Raw genomic sequence first — 22,662 nt, forward strand, 5'->3', positions numbered from 1 at the left:
CATGCTGCTCCTATGATGCTGCTTGGCCTGCTGTGTTCATCCAGCTCTACACCTTGTTATCTCAGATTCTCCAGCATCTGCAGTTCCTACTATCTCTTGTTTAACTGGGGTTGTTTCCATAGCGTGTTATTGATGAGTGCACTTTCAAGTGGGGTGTAACCGCAATTGAAGTGGTTGTAACCTGATACGGTGGCGAACCCCTGAATTAGTTTGAATGGGGCTGGCTAGTACATGGAAATCTGCAGTAAGTATTATAATCATGAATTAGTGGGTTAATGGATTAATAGACATGATTTATGGAGTTATATTAAAAGTTGTTAACACCTTTGAATTCTGATGTATCAGTTGTATAGAATTCCTCATTCAGACATAGTTCTGAGCCATAATAGTACTGTAACCCTATGTTCACAAATAACATACATTTTAATTGCTTTAGTGTGTGCTGTAAACCTAGGGGTATTCCAAACATATTAAGCTTACTAATCCTTAACAGTACGACATACCACATTATTTGAGCAATATTACATCTGTAAATAGAATGTTAATTTGTTTATCAATAGTGGAGTTAAGTCCTTTAAGTCTCAAGAAATAAATGTACCAATGCATAGCATTTTCTTTTGTGTATACAAACATAAAAATGCTCCAATCCACTGATGCTATCTTAATCCCTTGCTTGGAGGTAAGCACAGCTGGAGCTGGTTAGAGACATTTAGGTAGTTTTGGTTTTAGGTCTTTTGTGGCTCAGAGGTGCTGTGTTGTCTGGCGGACTGATCTTAACATTGCAGAAGCTAAGTGCCAGCTCTCATATACCTCCTCTTATCTCCATCTGTGCTATGACGCCACTATGGAACATCAGGCCATTGTGTCCACAATGGTCACAAACTTTATTCCATCTGGTGATCTCCTGCCCACTGCCTCCAAACTCATAGCCTCCCAACACTGCACAGCTCACTTCTACCCCTTTCCCAGAATCCACAAACAGGACTGCCTGACCATACCCATTGTTTCTGCCCCACAGAACTCATATCTTCCTACCTCAGCTTGATTTTTTTTTCTCCCCCTTGTCCAATCCCTTCCCACTTACATCCACGATTCCTCAGGCACTTAATGTCAATTTCAAGATTTCCAGTTCGTGGGCTGCCACCTCCAGCCACCTCTTCATTACCATGGATGTGCAATCCCTTTACATGGCCATCCTCCACCAGGATGGTCTCAGGGCTCTCTGCCTCTTCTTGGAACAAAGGCCTGAATTGTCCCCATCCACTTCCACCCTCCTCTGCCTGGCTGAGCTTGTTCTCTCCCTGAATAACTTATTTTTTTAACTTCTCTCACTTCCTTCAGGTCAAAGGGTGGTCATGGGTACGCACATGAGCCCCAGTTATGCCAGTCTGTCTGTGGGGTACTAGAAAATTCCTTGTTGCAGTCCTATTCCTACTCCCACCCACAACTCTTTGTTCAGTATATCAATGATATCACCAGTGCTATTTGACTCTCTCATCCAGAATTGGAAAAGTTTATCAATTATGCTTTCAATTTCCACCTCACTATCACCTTCATCTGGTCCATCTCTAACTCCTCCCTTCCCTTCCTTGACATCCATTTCCATTTGTGGGGATAGACTGGCCACCATTATCCACTATAAAAATCCACCGATTCCCACGGTTACCTGGACTATACATCATCGCATCCTGTTTCCTGTAAAGACTCTATTCCATTCTTCCAGTTTCTCTGTCTCTGTCACATCTGTTCTGATGATGCCAACTGCGGCAAGGGGACCTCGGAAATATCCATCTTCTTCCTCAACCAAGGATTCCCCACCACTGTGGTTCACAATGCCATCAGTGGGTCTGACTCATCTCCCACACTTCAGCCCTCACTCCCTCAAAAGCGATAGCATCCACTTCTCCTCACCTACCATCCTACCAGCATCTATGTCCAGAGGATCATTAGCCGCCATTTCCGTTATCTCCACCAGGATGCCACCACTAAACATATTCTCCTCTCCTCCCGTCAGCCTTCTGCAAGGACCATTTCCTATGGGACACCCTGATTCACTACTCCTTCATTTCCGAACACCTCCCCACTCACAGCCCCATGGCACCTTCCCCTGCAATCGCAGTATCCAAGGGCTCAAACACACCTTCCAGATGAAGCAGCGCTTTATCTGCACCTCAATCAATTTAGTCTACCTCATTCGCTGCTCACAATGTGGTCTCCTCTACATTGAGGAGACAAAGTGTAGACTGTGTGACGGCTTCGCAGAGCGTCTACGTTCTGTCTGCAAAAAAGACCCTGAACTTCCAGTTCGCTGCCACTTCAACGTCCCACCTTGTTCCCTGCCCAACGTCTCTGTCTCAGGCTTGCCGCAGCACTCCAGCACAGCACAGCACAGCCCAGCGCAAACTGGAAGAACAGCATTTCATTTTCTGCTTGGGAGCTCTGTAGCCTTCTGGACTCAATGTCAAATTCAATAACTTTATGGCTTGAGACACCTTCTCCCATGTCTTTAACTCAACCCCCACACCAGGCCTTGTTATCACATGGCCTTCTATTACACACAATCCATTGTTAGCTATTTGTAGTCGCCATTAGTAGCTGTTCATTCTCCCAAGCTGATCACTGTACACTCCTTTGTCTGTCTAACAGTTCTTCTCTGTCTTTGGGCTCTATCTCCAGCTATCGGTTACTCCTTAACCCCTCCGCCCACCCTATCTTCTGCATAAAAACCAACTTTTTCCTACGTACCATCAGTTCTGAGGAACGGTCACTTGGACCTGAAATGTTAACTCTGATTTCTCTCTGTAGATGTTTCCAGACGTTCTGAGCTTTTGCAGCAATTTCTGCTTTTGTTTCTGAGCCAAGAAGCCTGGGTTCAAGCTCACCTGCTCCAGAAGTGTGCCATAACATATGTGGGCAGGTTGATTTAAAAATACCTAGAAAAACTCAACAGATCTGGCAGCATCTGTGGACACAACGCAAAGTTAACATTTCAGGTCTAGTGACCCTTCAGTTCAAAAGAAGTTTTTCAGAAGAAGGTCACTGAACTTGAAACGTTAGCTCTGCTTTCTCTCCATAGATGCTGCCAGACCTGCTGAGTTTTTCCAGCAAGTTCTATTTTTGGTTCTGATTTCCCGCATTCACAGTTCTTCGTTTTTTTTTTAAATGTATTTTTAGTTTGCCTTACAGTAATGTGTAGGTGATCAAAAACTAGGTTTTACAATAATATGGTTTGGGAAAATTTACATGATTATGCTTTGATGCCGTAATTAATTTCTACTTAAGATTCAAACTAAGGTGGTTAAGAACGCATTTAGCATGCTTACCTTCATTGCTCAGATCTTGAGTGTTGGAATTGGGATGTCATCTTGAGGTTGTACAGGATGCTGGCAAGACCTCTTCTGGAGGACTGTGTGCTGTCCCAGTCACCATGTTATAGGAAAGATATTATAAAGTTGGAGAGGGTTCAGAAAAGATTTACCAGGATGTTGCCGGGAATTGAAGGTTTGAGATATAAAAATAGACTGGAAAACATGGGACTCTCTTCACTGGAGCATAGGAGTTTGAGGGATGGCCTTACTGAGGTTTATAAAATCATGAGGCATGATGTGGAAGTGCCGGTGTTGGACTGGGGTGGACAAGGTCGGAAATCACACGAAACAAGCGTTTGGAACCTTGCTCCTCTTTCAGGCATTAGTGAGCGAGGTAGTATCAAACACAGAGTTTATAAATAAAAGATCAAAGGGTCACACCACTGATTAGGATGTATTAAACAAACCTAAGATGCTGTTATATCTTTATCAATTAGAAGGTTTTAATCCATTAATATGTATATGTAAATCCCCTAATTTCTTTCAAGTCACTACTATGAGAGAACTAAAGGTTTTATCAGCGTGAAGAAGATAGATATGGGGTGAATTTGTATCTGCAGGTACATTCTATTTTGTTCAAAAAGTGCACAATTCATAGACAGTCAGTCAGTGCGGCGTTTTATAAATTACTACTTTAGAAATAAAACCAATCTGACTCCAAACCAAAACACACACAGATTCTAAACAAGACCTCACACCTAACATCATTGTCTGATCTAAAACCTCTTCTTTACACTGACAAAACCTTTAGTTCTCTCAGGACAGTGACTTCAAAGGAATTTGAGGATTTACATATACATATTAATCAATTAAAACCTTCTAACTGATTAAAGATTTAACAGCATCTTAGGTTTGTTTAATATAGCCACATCAGTGGTGTGACCTTTTGATCTTTTACTTTTCAATACTGTGTCTGATACCACCCCTCTCACTAACACTTGAAAAAGGAGTGAGCCTCTGAAAGCTTATGTTTTCATTAAACCTGTTGGACTAAAATCATGAGGTGCATAGCTAAGGTTAATGACAAGGGTCTTTTCCCTAGGGTGGGGAGTTCAAACCTAGGGGGCATATTTTTAAGATGAGAGGAGAACAATTTAAAAAAGACATGAGGCAACATCTTTTACTCAGTGGTTCATGTGTAGAATGAACTGCCAGAGAAAGTGGTGGATACAGATACAGTTGCAACGTTGAAAAGAAAGAAGTTTGAAGCTGGTACAGTTGAGAAGAAGAGCAAGTCAAATAGTCAAGGTAGGCAAAAGCAAGGTAGAGAACGAGGTAAGGTTGATAAATTAAGCTGCATTTATTTCAATGCAAGAGGCCTGATAGGTAAGAAAGATGAACTCAAGGCATGATGAGAACATGGGACTGAGATATCGTAGCTGTTGCAGAAATGTGGTACAGGGAAGGCAGGACTGGCAGCTTCATGTTCAGAATATAGATGCTATAGGGAAGATAGAAAAGGGGGCAAGAGAGGAGGGGGAGTGGTATTTTTGTTTAGGGATGACATTACGGCTGTATTTAAGGAAGGTATTCCTGGGAGTATGTCCGGTGAAGTTATTTGGGTGGAACTGAGAAATAAGAAGGGGATGATCACCTTATTGGGATTGTACTATAGGCCCCCCCGAATAGTAAGCGGGAAATTGAGAAGCATATTTGTAAGAAGATCTCAGAAATCTGTAAAAATGGTAGGGTTGTAATGTGAGGAGATTTCAACTTTCTCAACATAAATTGGGTCTGCCGTCGTGTTAAGGGCTTGGATAGAGAGGAATTTGTTAAGTGTGTACGGGAAAATTTTCTTATTCAGTATTAGATGTACCTACTAGAGAAGGAGCAAAACTTGACCTTCTCTTGGGAAATAAGGCAGGGCAAAACATCTCTGATGCTGCTTGGCCTGTTGTGTTCATCCAGCTCTACACCTTGTTATCTCAGATTCTCCAGCATCTGCAATTCCTACTATCTCATTGTACTGAGGAGTTGGTGCTGGACATCTTAAAATGCATAAAGGTAGATAAATCCCAAGATATGATCAGGTGTATCCCAGTACCTTGTGGGAAACCAGGAAAGTGATTGCTGGGCCCCTTGCTGAGATATTTGTATCATTGATAGAGGGGTGAGATGCTGAAAGACTGGAGGATGGCTAATATGATGCCATTGGTAAGGAAAAGCCAGGCAGCTGTAGACCAGTAAGCCTGACATCACTGGTGGGTAAGTTGTTGGAGGGGATTCCGAGGGACAGGATTTACATGTATTTGGAAAGGCAAGGACTCATTAGGGATAATCAGCATGGCTTTGTGTGTAGGAAATTGTGTCTCACTAACTTGATGGAATTTTTTGGAGGTGTGATAAAGAAGATTGAAGGCAGAGTGGTGGAAGTCGCCTGTATGGACTTTAATAAGGCATTCAACAAGATTCTGTATGGTAGACTTGTTAACAAGGTTCTGTATGGCAGACTTGTTAACAAGGTTGGATCACATGAAATAACAAGGTGTAGAGCTGGATGAACACAGCAGGCTAAGCAGCATCAGAGGAGCAGGAAAGCTGACGTTTCGGGCCTAGACCCTTCTTCAGAAATGGGAGAGGGGAAGGGGGTTCTGAAATAAATAGGGAGAGAGGGGGAGGCGGATAGAAGATGGACAAAGGAGAAGATAGGTGGAGAGGAGACAGACAGGTCAAAGAGGCGGGGTTAGAGCCAGTAAAGGTGGATGTAGGTGGGGAGTTAGGGAGGGGATAGGTCGGTCCAGGGAGGACGGACAGGTCAAGGGGGCAGAATGAGGCTAGTAGGTAGGAGATGGGGGTGGGGCTTGAGGTGGGAGGAGGGGATAGGTGGGAGGAAGGACAGGTTAGGGAGGTGGGGACAAGCTGGGCTGGTTTTGGGATGCGGTAGGGGGAGGGGAAATTTTGAAGCTTGTGAAGTCCACATTGATACCATTGGGGCTGCAGGGTTCCCAAGCGAAATATGAGGTGCTGTTCCTGCAACCTTCGGGTGGCATCGTTGTGGGATATGGGCCAAATGTTGGCAAATAGGACTACTTTAGTTTAGGAATGTGGTCAGTGTGGACTGGTTGGACCGAAGGGTCTGTTTCCATGCCGTATGACTCTGTGACTCAATCATCTGCTTGTTCTTAATTTACTGCATAGTGTACTGAAATTTCTGCAAATAAATACGAGGATTAATTTTCCGCTTTGTGTGTCTGTTGTTTTGGGTTATAACAGTTGCAGGATGATAAAAGCAAAAATCCGAAATGACAAAAAAATTCAAGAAAAAAATTAATACTGAATCAATTTATGGGAACAGCTTGAATTTATCTTGCACCTCTCAAGTAAAAGGTAGAATGATAGGCACACTGGAAAACTGAAGGCATGGTTGAGCAGTGTGTGTTAGCAAGCTTTGCAAAGCATGAAGAAATTGAATGAGATGCAGTGGTTTAGGAAGACAATTTTGAAGAACAGGTTTTAGCGACCAGCCGATTCAACTCACTCCACGTCATAGCAAGAAACAGTTGGATACTGCAAAGACCCTGGGCATCTGACAACATTCCAACAGTAGTGCTGAAGACTTGTACTCCAGAACTTGCCATTCCCCAAGCCAAACTTTTCCAGTACAGTTACAACGTTGACATCTATCCGACAAAAGGAAAATTGCTTAGGTATGTCCTGCAAACAAGCAGGACAAATCCAAACCAGCCAATTACCATTCCATCACTCCACTTTTTCGTATCAGTACAGTGATGGAAGGTGTCCTTAACAGTGCAATCAAGCCTCACCTGCTCAGTAATAACTTGCTCATTGACGCCCAGTTTGGGTTCTGCCAGAGCCAATCAGCTCATGACCTCATTACAGTCTTGGCTCAAGCATGGACAAAAGAGCTGAATTCCAGAAGTGAGAGTGAACAGCCCTTGATATCAAGGCCATGTTTGACCAAGTTTGGCATCGAGGAGCCCTAGCAAAACTGATATCCATGGGTATCAGAGGGCAGGCTGCCTGCTGGTTGTAGTCATATTTGGCACATAGGAATTTCTGCAGTACATCTTGCAGAAAACATTGACCATGTAGTGATACAATGTCAGCATCATGGAAACCATTATCTTTAAATATTGGCTGAATTACTTCTATGCACTTCCAATGCAGTCTACACAGCACCGTTGTAATTGTGCTGTCAAAAGCATGCCTTGCATGCAACTAGAATGTAAAGAGTCAGTGGAATTTGACATTACGTACATAAAATGGCTGCCTCAGTCAGTAGCAACCATGCACAGAGAATCATGTTAATATGAGAGAGAAATAATGCAAATACCGAAAATGTGAAGTAAAAACAGATTATGCTGTAACTACCCAGCAGGCAGTATAGCACCTTGGGAGAAGTACAGAATTAACATTTCAATAGTGTAAGATTTCATCAGAATTGAGAAAAGTTAAAAATATTTATAGGTTTAGTGACATGAAAGGATGGGGGAGCGGAAAGAAGGGAAGATCAGTGATGGGATGAAGAATAGGGCAAATTAAAAGTCAAAAGCTTTGATGATCAAAAGCCAAAGGGAACAGTAATGTGTGAGGTAAAGAAATAATAAAAAGTGTAATGGATTGCAGTCTTCCTGAATGCAAAGTCAAGGCATCATGTTGGTGAATATTTGCTCTCGTGGCAGTAGCAGTGAGGCAGTCATCTGAGCTGATCAGCTAAAACTACCATCTTCCAACCATATGGACAAATCAGAGACTAGTTGCTTGGTGACAAGTGCTACTTGATCAGACACAGCTATAGCCCGTGCGTGGCCAGTCATTCACAGAGAACTTTTCCATGACCAGAACATTGTGGAGCAGGCCGTCAAAAAATGATTATGCTGCTTGGATCATTCAGGGGGAAACCCTCCACTTCTGGTTGGAACACATCTCTAAGCATGTAGTAAACTGCTGCATCTTTCACAAATTCACTGTCATGGCAGCAAGGCCTTTGCCACTATACCTTTTGTGGTACATCAAGAGGAGGAGAAAAAGGGCAGGTATCCATTTCCCCTGTGTTTTCAATGGGCTTTTCAAGACCAGCTGCTTCAGACCCTGATTCTCCTGAGATCACATTCCCACTCCTCTGCAATTTCCAACTTTTGATTCCTTCTGCTGAATCCCATCACAATGTATTCTTGTCTAAAATTTGAAAATGAGACACCAGAGAAAGAAGTCTGTGGTAACTTTATTCTAATAGCATGTATAAAACAGAACTATTTACTCCATGCAATGACTTTGTGCTTGTCTTAAGGGTGCTGTTGTCTGGTCTGGTACTCCTGTGCTGTGCTATACCATTGACTGCAGCATGAAAAGCTGTGGCTTACGTTGGTGGAAGCCTAGGGCACTGCAGATGGCCTTGCAATTTGAATTTGAGTAGCTCTGTACCTTGAGGGCTGGATTTAAGAGTGCGCTACCTCAATATGGGCATTACCTGTCTGGGCTGGCTGACTGTAAGTGCAAAATGATCATGGAACTCTTACTCATGAGATCTTTTCAAGGTTAGGAAAACCAAGAAGGCTTATTTATATTTCAAGTGGTATGTGTCAGATTACTCCCACATTCAGTCAGTTTGGAAAGGAACAAAGTTTGTTTGCGAATGAGATAACGCAAATGGATGTAAGATTAAATCCTGTCATGTTAATCTAATGTAAGTTCATTTATCCTCCCCAAAGTAGAAACTTAAAATATCATTAATCTCATTTTGGTGATAAATTTTTCAGATATCGCACCATCTTTCATTCGAGCTCCATCAGACACTGCAGTGACAGATGGAACAGCAGCACTTTTACACTGTGAAGTTTCAGGAGCACCAAAACCCCGCATTACATGGAAAACAGGTAACTATTGTAAAATATTATTTTGGGGAAGAACAAAGCAATGTGCTTTCACTTTTCACTGATCATAAATTAGATGACATCAATGTCAAAGTTGTTTTTCTATGCACACTGCCAACAACAATCAAGAAAAATCCTTCTATCTCCAGTGGTCAAACTGTCTGCTTCAAAATTTGAACAAATTACTGAACTCTGCAATCCTGTAATGAAAGTTTGTTTTTCAAAAGTTTGTCATTTTCCTAAATATAATGATGAAAATGTATAATCAGTGCCAGCCTGACCACCATTTCTTCCCTCAAAAATATTCTTCTTTTCCTACATGTCAAAGTTTTAACAGTTAAGAAAAGATCTTTATGGAAATTTGGCTTGCAAATAGTTCTTCTGATTTGGTCAATAGTTTTTATGGAGCAAAATTTGAAACTTTTGTCAAAACATTTATTGTATAATGAAGAAATGTTACTTTTCTTTCCCCAATTTCCTGAACTCCTTTTACTTTGAGTGCGTGTAAGACGTAGTTCATGCATGTTACAAAGGACAGGGTAGGTAACTTTACTCCTAACTGTTGCTAATCTCATTTTTGGGCAGGAAACCCCTGATGGTTACCCCATCTATTCAACAGCTTTCTCACTTAGAAGAATAGCTGAAAAATTGATAAGAAGGATAATTAAATATGCAATGTTCTCATGAAAAGGGCTTTATCTCATTGTTCCAACCACATTGACTAAGAAACCTCAATTACGAATGTTAAAATTTGACAAAAATTGATGCAAATAGAAGAACTGCACATCGAAGTGATGTGATTTGTTGTATGAAATCCCATTCAATTCTTGCACCTTTGCTCGCTGAGTATATTGGCTCCCAGTAAGTGAAATACTAAAATTCTCCTGCTTGTTTGCCTCCATGGACTCTCATCTCATCTCATCCCATCCCATATTTTCTTTACCTCCAGCCTTCCAATCCTACAATCCTCCAAGATATCCACGGTCATCTAATTCTAGCTACTTGAACATCCCTGATTTTAATTGTTCATTGTGGTCATACTTTCAGATAAGGCTTAAGCTCTGGAGTTCCCTCCCAAAATCACTCTACCTCTCTTTCATTCTTAAAGACGCTTCATAAGATCTAACTGTTAAGCCTAGTTTTTGATTATTGCTCTCCTATTTACTTAAATGGCTCGATATCAAATTTTGTTTGGTAATGTTCCTAAGAAGTGCAATGGGATGTTTTAATACCTTCAAGGCACCACATAAATAAAGATCTGTATGTCCTTGTATGTTATGATCTGCCTGCACTGCTCGCAAAACAAAACTTGTCACTGTACTTAGGTGCATGTGACAACAATAAATCAAATCAAATCAAATACAACTTGTTGTCACCTGTCTTTGCAGTCTTTCTCTCTTTCTTCCTTTCTTTGTATAGCACATGGGTACATTGTCTACATTGCTGTACAAGTATATTGATGAGAGTTGTCTGAGCACGTCTGCATTTACTGACTAGCTTCGTTTTGTAACAGGCACTAAGATATTGGCAAGTGGTTCAATACAAATTCCACGGTTTGTACTTTTGGAGTCAGGCGGACTGCTGATAAAACCAGCCCATGTTGAAGATGCAGCAACATATACCTGTTTTGCAGTGAATTCCAAAGGAGCAGTGAATGCATCAGCTGAACTTACTGTTTGGAGTAAGTATTTTGAAATAAGGGTGAAAATGAAATTGGGACTAACACATCTGTTTGCTTTTGAAGGATCTCAAGAGTTTTCTTGATTATCTTTCTCTATTAATATCTTGCTAGGGCACAAATCTATGGTTTCAGGCAGTTCTCCACCACTTCCCCCAAGTAGCTATTGTGAATAAATCTTGATAGTGATATTTGGCCACACTGACAGCAGAGTCATTCTTAATTCAGGCGCTCACTCGCTACCCTCACATGCTCATTTTGCAAACTAAATAACGATCAGGAGTGGGAACACAACCAGTGTTCTCTCTGAAAGAGAGTGAACTAATTGAGGCCAATGGTAGTGTCTCTGCTGCCATCAGAGCCTGCACTCAATATTGTACCTGAGGTCATGTTGACCTACTAATATCTGGATAATCCTTCATGTTGATCTATAATCATTAGATAATTTCTATTAAGGGAGTAATCAACAACTGTTGCCTGGTAACAAGCTGATACATTACACAATGCAACAAGGTGTAATATTTATTTAAAATGCAATGTTTATCATACACAAGGTGTGTCGCAAGGCTATTATTTGTTTCATATTTTCTAATCAACTTGCTCAGAGATGTTATTACACACATCTGGAGCAGGTGGGAATTGAACGCGGATCTCCTAGTTCTGAGGTAGGGGCCCCACCACTGGAGGCATCCCCAACCCCCAAGGCTATTTCTGTTTTACCTAAGGTTTTTTCTGTCACACCTGTAGGCAGCAGTTTGTTATTTCTTGTTAAAGTGAGACATTTCATCTCAGTAAATGAATGCAAATGAAATTGTTCTGCTGACAGCACCTCACTCTGTCTAATCAGAATAAAGACCATGTCTGGCCATTCTCCATCCCCTCATATCCTTCTATGTTTTAAGAATATCAAGGTAAAATAGAAAAGTAAAACTAATTTATTTTCAAAGTGAATCATTTTAAAATTGCATTTGAAATATGCTAGAAATAAATAAAAGCATTGCTTGAAACAAAAAATAGCCTGAAAAAAGGTAAAAAGAAGATGTGACTTGGATACGCGACTAATTTGCAACAGGGACCTGTGAAATGGAATAAATCTGTGGAAGCAAATGTAGTTGCTAATAGATTTTTAACATGCTACATGTCAGTAAATTGTCAAAGCAAGTGATTTAGATGCAGCCAACTTTTAGCGCCTTCATTCACTTCTGTTCATTGTTTGAACATTTTGTAATATATATCACTAGCTTTAGTCTAGAATCTAAATCTTGAGTTAATTCCCATTTTTGCACCATTATGGATAATAGCTTGCCCCATTTACTGCCATTGATGATTACATCTGCAACCTACATTATCATTCATAACATTTTCAGAAATTGATCTGTCCACTTAACGCTGGTGGGCCATTTTTTCTGTAAAGCTCATTTGAAAAAGGCTACTACAAAAGTCAACTAAATGTTAAAATCAAACTCGGCATAACCTCAAAGTAGAAGGAAATGATATTTTGCAGTATATCTTAATGTTGTATTGCTAAAAGCCTTTAGAAACTCCTTATCAGGATGGTTTAGTTTTTAACTGAAAGGATAATTGATGTAGGAATTGGGAAAGGGGAAAAGGAGACCAATAGCAGAAGAATTTTTCTGCTCTTTGTGAGGCATTTTTAAAACTCCATTGTAAAGAATTGTCAGATTTTCCTGGTTTTCTTTACTACAAATTCTTTTTGCCCTCATTCTAATTTTCATGGGAGAATTTTCTTACACCCTGAAAGGTGTGATCAGTGACAAGTTGGTTAGGAAAATATGACAAGATCAGAGAAAGGAAGTACTTGACATTGAGAAAACGTACCTCCGTTTTGCTCTCGAGGTTTTGTTTGACAGCAAGATGCGAAGCAAGTGCTGAGGCCTATTTGCATACATTCACGTTGCATTATTACCTATTCCCACTTCATTGAGAAGCAGCTTGTTATTCTCTGACATGTCGGAGAGTAACTAGTCAATGACAGTTCACTCACTTTGCACCTACTTGGGTTCTAACAGCATTCCTGCCTTGCCCAGCTTTTTTGCACATTTTACATCACTGAGAACTTAGTGGACAACTGCCTTGCTTTTTCTCTTAGTGTTGACACAAAGTCAGGCAGCTTGTCATGTTTGCAAGCGGTCATCAGTGAAGGGGCATAACTTGTTGCTGCACAGCACTGTGCCAAATCAGAGTCGCACCTATGATGTGTCGGCAGTTTATGTGGCAAACATGTCCTTCGACTAAATGGCCATGTCGGAAAGTCTAAGGGGAGTACTCCTTAGTTAAATCAAAAGAGGCTGTTAATAATCGAGGGTACTACTACAGTAAGTCAAGGACGTCACCTGTTATCAATCCAGGTGTTAACACAGTCAGAAACAAAATCAGAAATTGCTGGAAAATCTCAGCAGGTTTGGCAGCATTTGTGAAGAGAAAGCAGAGTTAACATTTGTCTGTATGGAGTTTGCACATTCTCCTTGTGTCTGCATGGGGTTCCTCCTGGTGCTCCGGTTTTCTCCCACAGTCCAAAGATGTGCGGGCTAGGTAGATTCGCCATGCTAAATTGTCCATAGTGTTCAGGGATGTGTAGATTAGGTGGTTTTGGGGTATGGGTCTGGGTGGGATGCTCTGAGGGTCGGTGTGGACTTGTTGGGCAAAAGGACCTGTTTCCACACTGAAGGGGTTCTATGGATTTCAGGTCCAGTGACCCTCCTTCAGAGAGTAGTGTAGTTGGGAGTGTCAAGAGATAACTATGGTGTCTGTTTAGAATAAGATCATGCAGTTAAAATGTATTTAATAAACTTTCTCCTGAGTAATATTTGATTTGAATTTATTGAAACCTTCTGAAGTCTCCAACTTAAACGCAGACTTAGGGGTGTTTCAGGCATCGAGGAATTGTCCAGTGGAAAATTCAAATCATAGATTGTGTTCAGGAAAATTTTCTGCAGCAGTATGTGTTCAGCCCTACAGAAAGGTTGCACTATTAGACATGGTTCTTGGAAAAGAGGTAGGCCAAGTAGATTGAATCAGTGGAGAAACATTTAGGAGATAATGATCATTGTATTGTAAGGTTTTGGGATAACAATAGAAAAGGATAATAGGCAATCCAGAGTAAGAATAATTTATTGGGGATGAACCAATTTCAATAGGGCAAGAATAAACCTGGGCCAGATAGACTAAAGAGGAAAACCTAGATGGGAAAAGTTGTATTGGAAAATAGGCTACCTTCAAAGAACGAATGGTTCAGGCACGACCAAGGCCTATTCCCTCAAAAGGAACCAAAATAAACAAATTCAGAGCTCCCAAAAGTTGGAAAGTGCAGTAGTTAAATGAACTCTCATTGTAGCATTTTTAATATTTTCACTTCAGTAGCTTTTGCCGAATGAATTTTCTTAATGGTATCTAAACTACTTTGGTCAAGTGAAGACCCTGTAATGCATTCTGTGCAATCAGTTATTGTTGGCCAGGTAAAATACCGTATTCTGACTGGCTAAACACTGTACATTTTCTGAGCATATAACAGGACATCTGTTAATTAATTTCTCTTAAGGAATTGAGTTCATTTACTATTGGAGTCTTTAAATTTGATTTAAAATCTGTAGAGGGGTTGGAAAAGTAAGGAAGTGATCAGCTGCTTCTCTTGGCACAAGGAAAGTATTTCCAATCTGCTGCCAATCCTATTTTCTCATAACTGAAGAATCCCATCTCTGATAGCACCAACTGATGTGTCTTCTTTCCATGTGATCCTTCTGAAATGGGATACAATAGACTTCACCAAGTCTCCTAAATCTGACTTAACAAATGATTTATATAGGTTTAGAATTGTCTCATTGCATTTATAATTTATACTCCATTTTAGTAAAAGGATTTTATTATAAGGATTCTTTATGTTTCATTTTACAAGAAAAGCAAAGCTTGTTTTGGTGCTACCCAACTCCCCAGCCTCCTATAATCATCATTTTTTTATTGTCTTTGTGTTTTCATCCTGCAACTGGTTTTACCAACATGCAATAGTGATGTATCAAAGACAGTTGAACATAATGGTTCTGAAATTCCATGGAGGTTCTACTGCATTCCCACTGGAATTCTGCCAGGAGGTCAGTGAAACTCTCAGAAAAACAACATAAATGGATGAAAACAGCATCTATGCCATTTCTGCAGGACTTCTGACAGTCATCACCTGAGATTGTAAAATCACACAGCGCAGAAAAAATGACTTCTGGCCCACCATGTCTGAGTTAACTCTATTTGATAGATCAATCTAAGTAGTCCACATTCCTGTTTCCTGATAGTTCTGCAATTTTTTTTTCTTTTGAAAATACAGCCAATTTCCTTTTGGAAGTTTTTGTTGAATCTACTGCATTCTTTTTGGCACCCACATTGCATTTTCAGAATTCTCATCTTCTCTGTGTCTTTTGTTTTTTTTTTATCTTAAATATGTGCCTGCTGATTACATACACTCATGTTTCTGGAACTATTTTCACTTTATTTACTCAAAATTAAGAATAAAATACTGCAGATGCTGGAACTCTGAAATAAAATCAGAAATGCTGGATACATACATAGCAAGTCTGACAATATCCGAGGAGAGAGAATCAAAGTCACTGTTTTGAGACATTTTAGAACTTCGCAAAGTAAATGTTTATGTCTCCACAGAGATTCAAACAGTTATACTTAGCATTTACCCATCAATAATTGAAATTTGCCTTGATAAATCCTTGTTAATTATTTATTTACACAAGTCAACTTTTAAAGTAATGAAGTAAAAATGTTCAGCTGTTCTTACTCCTTAAAATGCATTTAATTAGAAAATAAATATAATTATTTTAAACTCAAATTATTTTAAGAGCCATGGGCATATATACAAGCTTCAAATGAGATATGTGAGAATAATGAGATTTTGTGACTGTCATTTTACAAAAATCAAGTGCTAACTCTTCTCACTAATTAGCATGCTCACGCATCATGAAAATTGAGAGAATGTACATTTGTTGTATTCTCTCATTGGGTCAGATGGACTTCTGTTTATATGTAAATCATATAGCTTTCAAAATTATATTAAAAGAAGTGGATTATCATTTTGCTGTTGTAGTACACCTGCTACAATAAAGTAAACTCCAGGGAAAATACAGTTTTCTCAGATGGCAGCTATCTGATCCGAACCTTGACACTAGCATTTTCTTAGTGGCATGAATACTAATAAACCTCATTTTCTGCATCAGTAGCACTGTTCTTTCTCCAGGTGTCTGACAGTATCTTTCAACAATTGGATGGGCAAACTGGCTCTGTATCAATACTTCATTCATTAGAAATTTTTGAAAACTAGTGTAATATAAATTAACCGTGGCCCAGTACTTCTATCTCCTAGCAACCAGCCCAGTATATTTGATTGCAGATCCTGTATCTTTTAAATGAATAGATTGTGTAAGGAGTCCTGAAAGTGGATGTTATCATATCATTAAGGAGCCTATTTACATATGATTGCTTAGGATGTATGGTGCAAACCGTTCAACCCAAACAGTCCATGTCTCTGTTTATGCTCAGATTGAGACTCCTGTCATCTAAATCTACCATGCCAGCCATGTCCCTTCTCTATCAACTGCTCTTCGAACTTCCCTTTAGATGTATCTGTACAGTTTGCATCAACCACTCCCTGTCATAATGAGTCCCTCATTCTCATCAGTCTTTAGGTAAAGAGCTATCTTAAATTGATGGCTTCTCGTTATGCTGTTTCCTACAAGAATTCTACTAGTTGTTCCATCACACCACATTCTTTACCTTGTTCCACAGGCTATTATAGGTTACCTATCAAAGGCCTTTTGAAAATCCAGATAAATTGCATTCCTTCGTTATCATTGTCTACTCTTTGCTGAATTTTTTTAGGAGGTAACAATGTTCGGCAAGCAAGTATTCCCATTCTGAAATTCATGTGGATTATTCATTATTACATTCTGCATTTCTAGATGTTGTTCTTTTCTCATCTTTAGTAAAGATTTTGATAGTTTTCCTACCAGTGACATAAGCTAACTGGTCTATAATACCTGAACATGTCTGTCTCTTCTCTTAACTATAGGAATTATTTTTTCAAACAAATTATTAAGTGTGGACAATTTGCAGATGATACCAAGTTGGGTGGGAGGGTGAACTGTGATGAGGATTCAGAGATCCTTCAGCATGATCTCAACAGATTGGGTGAGTGGGCAAATCAATGGCAGATGCAGTATAATTTGGATAAATGTGAAGTTATTCACTTCGGAAGCAAAAACAGGAAGGCAGATTACTACCTGAATGGCTGAAATTGGGAGAGGGGAGTGTGCAGTGGGACCTAGGCATCCTCGTGCATCAGTTGCTGAAGGTAAGCATGCCTTGATTGGCCTTCATTGCGAGAAGTTTTGACTACAGGAACAGGGATGTGTTGTTGCAATTGTACAGGGCCTTGGTAGGGCCACACCTCGAATATTGTGTGCAGTTTTGGTCTCCTTTTCTGAGGAAGGATGCTCTTGTTTTCAAGGGAGTGCAGCGAAGGTTTATCAGTCTGATTCTGGGGATGACAAGTCTGATGTAAGAGGAGAGATTGACTAGGTTGGGATTGTTTTCTCTCGAGTTCAGATGAATGAGGGGGAATCTCATAGAGATGTATAAAATTCTAACAGGACTGGACAGGGTAGGTGCAGGAAGGATGCTCCCGGTGGTGGGTGTTTCCAGAACCAGGTCACAGTCTGAGGATTCAGGGTAGACAATTTAGGACGGAGATGAGGAGACATTTCTCCACCCAAATAATGGTGACCTGTGGAATTCATTACCACAGGAAATAGTTGATGCCAAAACATTGAATGTATTCAAGAGGCGACTAGACATAGCACTTGGGGCATATGGGATCAAAGGTTATGGGGAGAAAGCAGGATTAGGCTGTGAGTTGGCCGATCAGCCATGATCGTTAAGAAAGGTGGAGCAGGCTCAAAGGGCTGAATGGCCTCCTCCTGTTCCTATCTTCTTTGTTTCTATGACAGTAATGCTTCTATTATCTCTTCCATAGATTCTTTAAAATATGTGGATGCAATCTATCTATCAGGCACCTATGTCTCTGAGTTTATTCTGCTTGTTTAATGCACCCTATTTTTATCTTTAAAAGCACTTATCTCATTACTAATCTTATCATTGAATATTATGTCAGACTGTTTAAACTCCCTTGTAGATGCCAAAACAAAGCAAATTATTTAACATTGCTACTACCTCCCTATTGTTACCTGTGTTATTATCCTGTCAACTCTTAATGGTCCTATTTCTATCAAACCCTTCCTTTTTTTGTTGATGTACCTGTAAAATAACTTCCTTATTTGTTTGGTTTCCTTGACAATTTAATTTCATCATTCCCCTTTGCCTTTCGAATTGGTTTTTGGTGACTCTCCTAATCTCTTTGTATTGTCTCTTATCGTCTTTTCCTCTGCTGTCAATGTACTGAATGCGTGATGCCTTTTTCCTAAACACACGTTTCCTAATGTCTTTATTTATCCATGGAATCCCATTTGTGTTTAGCATGATTTTTCCTTACAGTAGAATATAGTTATCCTGAATTCTAAAGAATAATATTTCATATGTTACCTGTTGTTTGCCATTAGAATTCCCATTTACTTTTCCCAAATTGACCTTCATCTCAAAATCACCTTTTCTCTGATCAGTTATAGTTAGTTTTCATCATATTTATGTCCTTTTCTATTATCGTCTTGAAGTATAATGTTTCATGGTTACGATTACCTTGATATTCCCTACTTTAACTTCTTTTATCTGCTCTGGTTCATTCCTCATTACTAGATCCAAGAGAAGATTTCCTGTTGTTGAGCTTTTTACATTTTGGGTTAGAAGGAAATCCTGTACACATTGTAGGAACTCAGTTCCCTTATACTTTTTACCTACTTCTTCCATTCAATTATTCCATATTCGTTGAAATTCCCAGTGATTATCCTATGGCTCTTTACTCATCTTCCCTAGTTTGTCTGCATATTTCTTCTTTCATCTGTCCCCCATTATTAAGTAGTCTTTAAATAATGCCTTGTGATTGACCCTCAAGGAGCTGAATTGCCTCGTGCCACTCCTAATTCCTGTGTTCCTCTGCTGATGTGTTCCTAAAAAAAAAGGTGTACTAAATGGAAAGCAACTTCCCCACAAGAAAACATGTCATGTAGATATGAGCAAAGACCTGGAAGTGAGACATTGACAGGGAGCTGTGAGCGGAAGGGTGATACTGGTAGAGTTGGGGAAATGACGAGTGGAAGGATTGTTGAGCTAAAGAGACAGTGAAAAGGAGAGTCAAGACCTAGATCTCAGAGTTTAGAGATGGATTTGTTCTGAATTATCGTGTCAAAAATGGAACTGTGGTCAATAAGTAGGAACCTCATGTAGGTATCCTTGTTATCCAGATGTTGCAGGGATGAGTGTAGGGCCAGAGAGATGGCATCTTCTGTGGACCTGTTGCACCAGTAAGCAAATTGCAAAGGATCAAGGCAGTTTGGTAGGGTGGTGTTGATGTAAGGCCTGACTAACCTCTTGAAGCGCTTCATAATTATGGAGGTCAGAGCCATCGAGTGGTGATCATTGAGGCAAGCTGCATGATTTTTATTTGGCACCAGGATGATGGTAGTCTTCTTGAAGCAGGTAGGGGACTTCAGGTCGTAGTGAGGAGAGGTCAAAGATGTCTGTGAATACTCCTGCCAGCCATCAAATTTCCTGAGTTACTAACTATTCTATCACAGAACTCCATGAACTGGACTTCATGACCCTTAGTTTATTAAGAAAGTACTGATAATTTTAACTTGTTATATAAATTACTTGAACAATTTTGTTTTAATTTATGGAAAATCAGATTTTCCACTCTAATTTCATAAAATAAAATCATTACTTCGTTTTATTAAATGTTGTACGTATTTTCTAAAATTGACTTTATACTTCAAAATGATGCATAATTTATTTCGTTCAGGAAGGATGAGTAGAGCTCTTGCAATTAAATATTTATTCAGTTAACTGCTATAATAACAATACCAGGCTTTCCACCAGAGGAATACTGTTAAAGCGATAGTCTCATTATTTATGCTGCCCGAAAGATTAGATATTAAGAAAAAACAACATTTGTAATTACTTTTGATCTCATTGCTGATTTTACTCTCATTTAAACTCTTCTGCTGTGTATATGTTCCAAATGCACGAAGAATTCTACTCCTCCATGATATGAGCTGATTAGCCTCAGTGGAATTGTCACAAAAAAAGTGCTGCGAGTTAAGTATTATCAGTTGGGCCATCTTATTTCTTTCAACACCTCCTCAGCAGCTCTTCAGCACCAAAATTCGGCACCAAAAAGTAAGATCCACAATTGTCACACTGTAGAGTAAGTGAACCATTTGTAAAATTGTTATATATTGCATTGTGTTTCATTATCAGTAACAATCCTTTACATCAGTTCAGCTCATAATGCATTGAGTCTTAACTTTTATCTATGTAGTGCAGTTAACATAATAAGATTTTCCAATGCATTTCATAGGAGTATTATCAAACAAAATTTGACACTGAACTGCATGAGGAAATATGATGACGTGCAGATGACCTAAATCTTGTCAGGTAGTTTTTCTAAAGAACATTTTGATGGAGGAAAGTGACAGAGAGGTGAAAAGATTCAATGAGTAAATTCCAGAGCTTATGACCTTGGCAGCTGAAGGCAGGGGTACAGAACTGGAGGAACACTGATGCCTAGGCTGGTAATAGCACTGGAGGAAAATAATGAAGTAGCAAGTGGACAAAGTCATGACAGACTTGAAAACAAGAATGAGGATTTTTAAACCATGAAGTGATGAGTGAAAGAATCTTATCGTGAGCTAGGATGCAGGCAGTAGAGTTCTTGATGACCTCAAAATTATAGATATTGAGAAATGGAAGCCTAGCCAGCAGTGTTCCAGAATCCCGAGAGGTAACAAGTGTGCAGATAAGTGTTTCAATAGCAGATGAGCTGAAGCAGATCGTAGAGTTGTACAGCACGGAATCAGACCCTTCAGTCCAACTTGTCTATGCCAACCAGATATCCTAAATTAATCTAGTCGCATTTGCCAGCATTTGGCCCATATCCCTGTAAACCCTTCTTATTCATATACTCATCCAGATTCCTTTTAAATGTTCTAATTGTACCGGCCTCTACCACTTCCTCTGGCAGCTCATTCCATAAATGCAGTACCCTCTGCATGAAAAAGTTGCTCCTAAGGTCCCTTTTAAATCTTACCCCACTCACCTTAAACCTATGTCCTCTAGTTTTGGACTCCCTTACCCTGGGAAAAAGATCTCGGCTATTCACCCTATCCATACCCCTCGTGATTTTATAAACCTCTATAAAGGTCACCCCTCAGCCTCCAACGCTCCAGTGATAATAGTGTCAGCCTATTCACCCTCTCCCTATAACTCAAACCCTCCAACTTGCCAACATCCTTGTAAATCTTCTCTGAACCCTTTCAAGTTTAACAGCATCTTTCCTATAGCAGGGAGACTGGAATTGAATGCAGTTTTCCAAAAGTGGCCTGTACAGCAGCAAAAGACATCCCAAATCCTATGTTCAATCCACTGACCAATAAAGGCAAGTGTACCAAACGTCGCCTTCACTACCCTGTCTACCTGTGACTCTATCTTTAAGGCAGTATGAAAAAACACCCCAAGGTCTTTTTGTTTGGCATCACTCCCCAGATGACATTACAGAGGTTGAAATAAATGGTCTTAGTGATGGTGTGGATATGTGGTTGGTATCTCATATATTAGGGTCACAAACTACACCAGATAGTGAATAGTTTGTTTCAGCCTCAGCCAGATTTAAGGCACAGTGGAGAATTAAAGGTACAGGGTTGGATACAGGGTGGCCCCACAGCACTGCTCAACAGAATGTTCCATAAGGCCTCGCTTTAGTGAATTAAGGTGCATTGATTGGCCCAAAAGAGTATGTTAGCTAGTAGCTTTAGAGAGGTGGGTACACACATTGGTGACCGTCAAGAGAGGTAGGAGTGTAGTGCAGGAATCTCCTGTAGCAATCTCTCTCAAACAATTTGGATACTGTAGAGGGGGGATAGCCTCTCAGAAGGAAATAGCAGCTGCATCCAGATCGTGGGCACATAGCAGAATCTTCTGTTAAGTTGGGTTTGTCAAAGTTCAGACAAGCAGTTGTTAACTGGGGATTCTCCAGTCAGGGGCACAGGTGGTTCTGCAGCCGTGAGCGAGATTTCAGAATGGTATGTTGCCCCCTGGTGCCAGGGTCAAGGATGTCATGGAGCAGCTGCAGCAAATTGTCAAAGGGGAGCATGAGCAGCCAGAGGTCACGTACACATTGGTACCCGACATAGGTAGAGAAAGGGATGAAGATCTGCAAAGTGAATATAGGAAGTTAGGCAAAAGGTTAAAAAGTAGGATCTCAAGGATTGTAATCTCTGGATTACTTCCAGTGCTATGTGCTAGTGAATGTAGGACGAGGAATATAGAGCAGATAAATGAGTGGCTGAGGAGTTGGTGCAGGGGGCAAGGATGAAGATTTTTGGCTCATCGGGATCTTATGAGGCAGAAGAGATCTGTACAAAAAGGATGGGTTTCACCTCAACTGGAGGGAGACCAGTATTCTGATGGAGAGATTCACTAGTACTACCCAAGAGGCTTTAAACTAGTTTCGAGGCAGGGTGGGGAAAAAACAAGAGAAAGCTGAGGGATAGTGGGAACTGCCGATGCTGCAGAATCTGAGATAACAAGGTGTAGAGCTGGA

The 22,662-nt window shown here is 40.1% G+C and overlaps 1 protein-coding gene across 1 annotated transcript in view; it reads left to right on the forward strand.

The window, feature by feature from the left end:
- sdk1a (sidekick cell adhesion molecule 1a) overlaps positions 1–22,662 on the forward strand; it is a 720,929-nt gene that overhangs the window by 456,857 nt on the left and 241,410 nt on the right. The window contains exons 10-11 of the mRNA XM_048609738.1: positions 9,089–9,205; positions 10,716–10,883. Of these exons, the coding sequence (XP_048465695.1) occupies positions 9,089–9,205; positions 10,716–10,883 (285 nt within the window). The remainder of the gene's footprint in view (positions 1–9,088; positions 9,206–10,715; positions 10,884–22,662) is intronic.

The sequence above is a fragment of the Rhincodon typus genome, chromosome 21 (genome assembly GCF_021869965.1).
Source record: "Rhincodon typus isolate 14 chromosome 21, sRhiTyp1.1, whole genome shotgun sequence".
Taxonomy (NCBI): Eukaryota; Metazoa; Chordata; class Chondrichthyes; order Orectolobiformes; family Rhincodontidae; genus Rhincodon; species Rhincodon typus.